At 41.6% G+C, this 6,607-nt stretch overlaps 1 protein-coding gene across 1 annotated transcript; it reads left to right on the forward strand.

Annotated features, from left to right (window-relative positions):
• Positions 1-991: 991 nt before the first annotated feature.
• On the forward strand, positions 992-2,050 carry LOC131061959 (uncharacterized). Its single transcript, XM_057995796.2, has one exon. The coding sequence runs from the start codon at positions 992-994 to the stop codon at positions 2,048-2,050; it is 1,059 nt and encodes a 352-aa protein (XP_057851779.2).
• Positions 2,051-6,607: the final 4,557 nt, after the last annotated feature.

The following is a 6,607-nucleotide window of genomic DNA, read 5'->3' on the forward strand; positions in this document are numbered from 1 at the left end:
CATGAACATGATTTCTCGTTGCTCTATTGTCAAATTAGCTTGTAGTTTAACTATTTCCTCTTTAAGGAACTTGTTTTCTTGAGTTATTTTATGATTGGTTTTCATAACCTTTTGCCATTTGTTATACTTTAGTCATTTTGACACTTCCAGACCTTTGAGCCTCCTCTTTAATCCTATCAATTTGTGAACGTATAGGTCTGAGGACCAAGTCAGAGGTGTTGAATTAGGGTTGTATTGGTCCATCTTACTGTCTTCTTCCATCTCCTCTCCATTTTTTGCCTTTTGTTATTTGGTTCCATCAATGCACTTGAGTTGATGCTCTTGTTGGCATGCTCTTCTAGTCCGAACTTCATGATCCACTTGCATTTCCATCCTTCTATTTACTTTCTCTTGTTGCACCTTATGAATAATTGTTGTTTGGTTGAAGTTTACTATCTTTGGCAAGATAGTGATAAACTTGGTATGCCCTAACCACCTTAACCTCTTGGCTATTTTAGCTTGCCCCCAATGTAAAATCCTCTTATATTGCTTGGCATTAACAAATGTAATTCCTTACTCTTTTTTTCTTTTTTTTTGAATCCAATGGAGCGCGAGAAGCGGGAGAATAGAGAGGTGGGGCATTTGAATCTAGGGCAGGGTGGGAAACCCTGCAATGGACAGGCAAACCAGGGGGAGAATGGTAAGGACGACCCCAAGAACAGCTCGGATTCCTCTGAGCCAAGTGGAAAGGACCCAGCGGATGGGGACCCACAAGCAGGCGACAAGCCCATCGATCCTGATGGAAAAAATGATGATTCACATGCTAAAGACACTCCTAGGCAGGAATCAGTGTGAAGGGACAGCTAGTCGGTCTTGGACTTCTCTATTCGGTGTCAAACCGAGTGGAAAGTCCTCACTCCCCCCAGTTCGTAATATATCAGACCTAGAAAAGGGTAGATTTGCTATTGAAATCCCAGACCCTATTATTGATCATAACATTAACCTTATGGCAATGACACTGGTTGGAAAAATTTTGGGTCTTAGGCCAAATATTGATATTGTCAGGGCTTTTGATAAACGTAAATGGTCACTTAAAGGTCAAGTGGAGATCACAACTATGTCAAAAGGGGCGTTGTTTTTAGCCTTTTCATGCAATGAAGATATGTCACAAGTGATTTGTGATGGTCCCTGGCTGATCGGTAAAGCACCGCTAGCTCTACAAAAATGGGTGCCTAAGATGAAACTTAATGAATCATTTTTTGTCCAGGCTCCTGTTTGGGTTAGACTGTCGGGCCTTCCCTTAGAATTCTCTATGGAAGATGTGTTTAAAGGTGTTGCTAGCTCTTTTGGTGAACTCCTCTCTATGGACCCCATAACTACGGCTAGAAGAAGACTTACTTTTGCAATGATCTATGTCAGAGTTACGCAAGTCTCAAATATGCCTTTATCCATAGAAATCAACTCTAGACTGGGAAAATGGAACCAACCTCTGGAATATGAAAGTGTCTCTTTCGCTTCCTTTCATTGCAAAAAAGCGGGACATACAACAAGGAAATGCCCTCTTCAAGTGGCCAAAGAGAAAGAAAAGAAAGAAAGGACATTACAATGGAAAGCAAAAAACCCTACTAAGCAACCAGAGAGCTTTGAAAAAGAGAAAAGAAATGAAGAGGCCCAAAGTGCCATTATCCCTGACATGATAGAGCAACAAATAGATGTTAATGAGGAAAACCCAGAAATACCTTTGAATGATAAAGGTAAAATGGATCAAACAGGTAAAGATGATAGAGAACAACAAGATACCAGTCAGGAGGATCAAAAGAGTGATAACTTGGAAGAAGGAGAGATACAGGTGTTACAGAACAATGAGGAAGCAAATTCAAACCACGTTACAGAAAACACTAGCAGAGCAGGCCTCAGTAGTGACTTTGAAGAAGCCCATAAGTGCTTGATCCTTGGAGGGATCTCGTTGTTAGGATCACAACAATCAGTAGAGATGGTCCAAGCCACCATCCATCAATCACCTACAACCTCATTGCTTAATGCTAAGTGGGCAAGAGGTCGACGATGTTGACCAGAAGAAAACCACTCAAGAGGAAGATTGCAATACAAATGAAGTTGCAGAGCGAAAGAGAGGGGGCAAAAAAGGGCCTAAATCTACCCCTCAGGCTAATTCAGTCAAGACTAGAAACCAGAGCAAAGCTGACACGAGTTTCAACCCATCACCTCCTGGAAGGAAAAAAGCAAGCCAGATCAGAGATCAAGAGGCCAACAAGAACATAGCAGATGGTACTCAAATGACCATCCATGAGGTATGCTCCTTAGTTAGAAAATGAAAATAATTTCATAGAATATACATGGACTGAATAGCCCACATAAAAAGGATGTTCTTAGAAAATTAGTTAGAGAACATAAACTGGACATTGTTATTATCCAAGAAACTAAAATGATTAAAGATAAAGTTGAAAAGATTAAGCTTTTTAAGAATGGGGAAGTTTATTGTGGAAGCTTTGATGGTGCTTCTGGGGGCATAGCTATTTTTTGGAACCTTAAGCAGGTTTCTGGGGAGCTGGTCATGTAGGATAGCAATCTGGTTTTTATCAAGTTTCGTCACATTGGGGATGGTACCTCTTTAATGCTTACCAATATTTATGCCCCTAATAATAGATTTGGTAGAAGCAAATTTTGGAAAAAGCTAGAGGCTATTAGGGTCCTCTACAAGGATGATATGTGGATTGTTATGGGGGATTTCAACACCCCCTCCAAGACAATGAGAAGTTTGGAGGTGTCCCCTCTCAATTCGATAGCAAAATGGATCTTCTGAACTTTATCAATAATCAAGGCCTGCATGATATTGATCTCCAGGGAGCCAAGTTTACCTGGTCAAACAGAAGGACGAGAGATGATCTCATTCAAGTCAGACTTGATGGGGCCCTCATTTCTAATGAGTGGTTTAACCATTATCAATGCTCCCTCTCAGCTATATCTAGAATAGGTTTTGATCATTTCCCTTTGATTTTTACTGCGGATAACACCATTGTTAAAAGAAATTTCCTGTTCAAATTTGAAAGGATGTGGCTAGATCATCCTAACCTAGCGCAGGTCATATTCTTTGACAATTCTTTCTCTGTTGATGGATCTGCCATTTGGAATGCAATGCAATCTGCTAAAGGTTGGGCTGCTGCTGACAAAACCTGGAACCTTGGGGATGGGAAGAAAATAAGATTTTGGGAAGATAGATGGATCCTGGATAAACCTCTGGAGGAAATCCCTATCCTCAAAGATTGGAAAGATAGTTTCAAATGCAGGTACGGTGAAATGGTAAGAGATTACTGAAGAAATGGGGACTGGATTGACTTTAGCCAGCAGTGCCCGGATCTCAAGTTCCTTCAGATCACTCTTTCTACTAAAATCCCTAGAGACAACAAAGATGACATTCTGATATGGGGGAAAACTCTGGATGGGAAATACTTTGTTTCCTCTGTTGTGGCTATTCACAATGTCCTGGTGGAAGCTACTCCCATCTCAGCTAAAGTCTGGAATAAGAACTTAGTTCCCAAAGTCAACATCTTCTTTTGGATTTTCATCCAAAATAAAATTTTAACCCTGGATAATCTTCATAAAAAAGGCATTATTTTTCCTAATAGGTGTTCTCTTTGTTGCAGGGAAGAAGAGACAACTTGTCATATCCTCAATCATTGCACTTTTAGCCAGGACATCTGGAAAATCATTCTTTCCAGGTGGAACTTGAGCTGGGTCTTCCCAAACTCTCTTGGTGACACTTGGCTTCAATGGCATTGTCCTAACTCTACTCCTAAAATTGTGGAGACCTGGAGACTTTACTCTGCCGATTGTTATCTGGAATATTTGGAAAGAGCGCAACAACAGGATTTTCAGAGATAAAAGGGCTATTCCTGAAGTGGTTGCAGATAAAATCTTTAGGAGTATTTTTTAATGCCTCTATGGTACTGATCAGGGACTTGCTACTAAATATGATTTCAAAGACAGATGGAATCTTTCTATCACCACTAATAGCAAGGAGAAAGGCAGAGAAGGTCTTGTCTAGTGTTTCCCCCCGCAGGGATTGATTAAGGCTAACTTTGATGGGGCTTCTAAAGGAAATCCGGGTAAAGCTGGATATGGGGGCATTATCAGGAATTTTGCTGGAAGTTGTCTTAAGGCGGTGGCTGGTCCTCTGGGGAATCAAACTAGCCATTTTGTTGAAGCCTCTGTTGCCTTGCATACTTTAATTATAGCCAAAAAACTCAAATATGATAAAATATGGCTTGAGGGGGATTCACTTAATATTATTAAGTGCTTAAAGGGGGAAACAGAGCCTTCTTGGTCTATTGAGAATATCATCATGAAAGCTAGAGAGATCATCGCCAGTTTCAAAGAAATTATTATACAACATGCCTTCAGAGAGCAAAACAGTGTTGCTGACTATTTAGCTAATACTGGAGTTAACTCTGATGCTCAAATGATTTTGCAAGAGGATGATCTCAATTTAAATATTAAAGAGATACTCAGAAAGGACCATTATACAGGGAGAGAAGGACAATTAAATCATGACAAGTAAAAAGCATCATATACGCCTTGCTGGAAAGGCCATCATTACCTGGCACTGCGGTAGATCTTCTACTATCTCTAATAAATCACCGCACGCTTTGTGGGTTACTTAGTGCAAAAATTTGAGTAGCATCGAGAAAGAAGGTCTCAATTTGCAGAGAAACAAAGCAGATAGCCTGCATTCGAAAATGGGAGGAGACCTAAGACGCAAAGAACCTGACAACACGTCGACCTGGAAAGAAATGCCTAAAGTCTGGGCGAAGCTGGAGAAGGGCTCTCTCACCAGCTTCATGGAAAAGCTTGAGGACTATGACAAAGGTAGGGTTAACTTAGTTGTTTCCAAGATTTCCGAAAACTGGTCTAATGGCTCTTTTAAACTTTACAGAGTTAAATTTAAGCTGGACGCTGGGCTTATTTCAAATGTGACTGGAATGCCCACACCGAGCTTAACTTCGTTCGAGACCTCAAGGTCTCCAACAATGCGGTTACCCTGTTCCCGCGGAAAGAGAAAGAGCAGGCCAAAATTGGCAAGGCTACCAGGGGCTACTACGATGCTGCAAACATCAAGAAGTTGTGGGGCTGGGTCCCGAACACAATCATGGAGTATATTATAGTAGAAGGTCGTTTCTGCAGGGCCCACACCTACCACTTCGTGCTCTTAAACCATTTTAGACACGACAAAAAAGTGTCTCTGCCCTACTACCTTTTTCGATCCCTCTCCAGGTCCTTGAACAAACACAGGACTAACCCTTCCAGCCCAATTCTCCACTGCGGGCTCCTGTTGCTCATCTATGAGCATTGCAAAACCCTCGCTCTGCAGGAAAATAAGCGGATTTCCGCTTCCCCGGGTAAAAGGAGGATGGAAGAGGCAGATACTAGCAAGGAGAAGGCGTCATCCAACAAGAAAAGGAAAAGTGCCCTCGGGTTGGAAACTGAGGACATTGTCAAGGAAAGCATTAGTATGGAGACGGATGACTCTAACGTTGAAGATAGCTAGAAAGAAGAGGAGTTGGGCAACGAGGAAGAAAGTGGAGATTTCGAGCCTAATCAAGATAGCCCTACTCTAAGTGATCACCCTGGTAAGGACAATAGCCATCTGATGGAAGAAACGACTCCCAAGGATAATGAGGAAACCGAAGTTAATTCTGAGAAGGAAACAAACAGAGGCTCTGAGAAGAACCTGACTGAGGAAAGGGATAGCAAGGACAAGGAAAGTGCTGGTGAGGGGCTTATCCTGGATAATCTCAAGAAGCTCTCGGAGGCCATAATGGATTTCGACAGACGGACCTACGAAACCCTAAAAAACCTGGAGAAGAAAGGGATAAATTCGGATAAAAAGAGGGAGGATGAAAACATAGAGCATATTAATTGGAAGCAGGATATGGAGAACAAGGTAAAATCGTTGGAAGAGGGAAAAGAAGTGATGAAAAATCTGATGGGAGTTATCCCAAGTATCCTCTTTATTGTCACCAAAAACCTGGAGGACATTTCCAAGGTCTTTGACCATGCTCTTAAACCGGTTGTGGATCTTGACCTGGAGGAGGAGACCATCCAGACTGGAAGTGGTGATGTTACCCCGGCGGACGGGACTGCGAAGAGAACCAGGGCCAGTATCAAGAAAGTTGTGGTTGCTGCTGCCAAGGACCCTCCCAACTTCAGAGACAACATCAAAGAGCTACAAGAAATTAGCAGCACCCTGGCTAAAGCCCTGGATAAAATCTGATTCCTGGATGGCTTGCTGGCTTTTCGGGGCTTTTGTGGGTTTTCTTCAGTTTTCCGCTGGTTTTTTCTTTTTAGTTATGTTCCTCTTTGTTTCTCATAGCTTTGCTATTTAAGTCTTGCTTGTAAAGGGTTTTGGGGCCCCTTCAAAACCTGCTTTTTCTTTAATAAAAAACCTAGCACATGTCATTGAGATGTGGTGGTATATTGATGTCAAAGGTACTGCTATGTATAGAATTGCCAAAAAATTAAGAAATATGAAGGACAATATTAAAAAATGGAATAAGGAGGTTTTTGGAGATCTAGTTGCTGCCAAAACTAAAACTCAGCTGGAACTCAAGGA

The sequence above is a fragment of the Cryptomeria japonica genome, chromosome 2, assembly GCF_030272615.1.
Source record: "Cryptomeria japonica chromosome 2, Sugi_1.0, whole genome shotgun sequence".
NCBI lineage: Eukaryota > Viridiplantae > Streptophyta > Pinopsida > Cupressales > Cupressaceae > Cryptomeria > Cryptomeria japonica.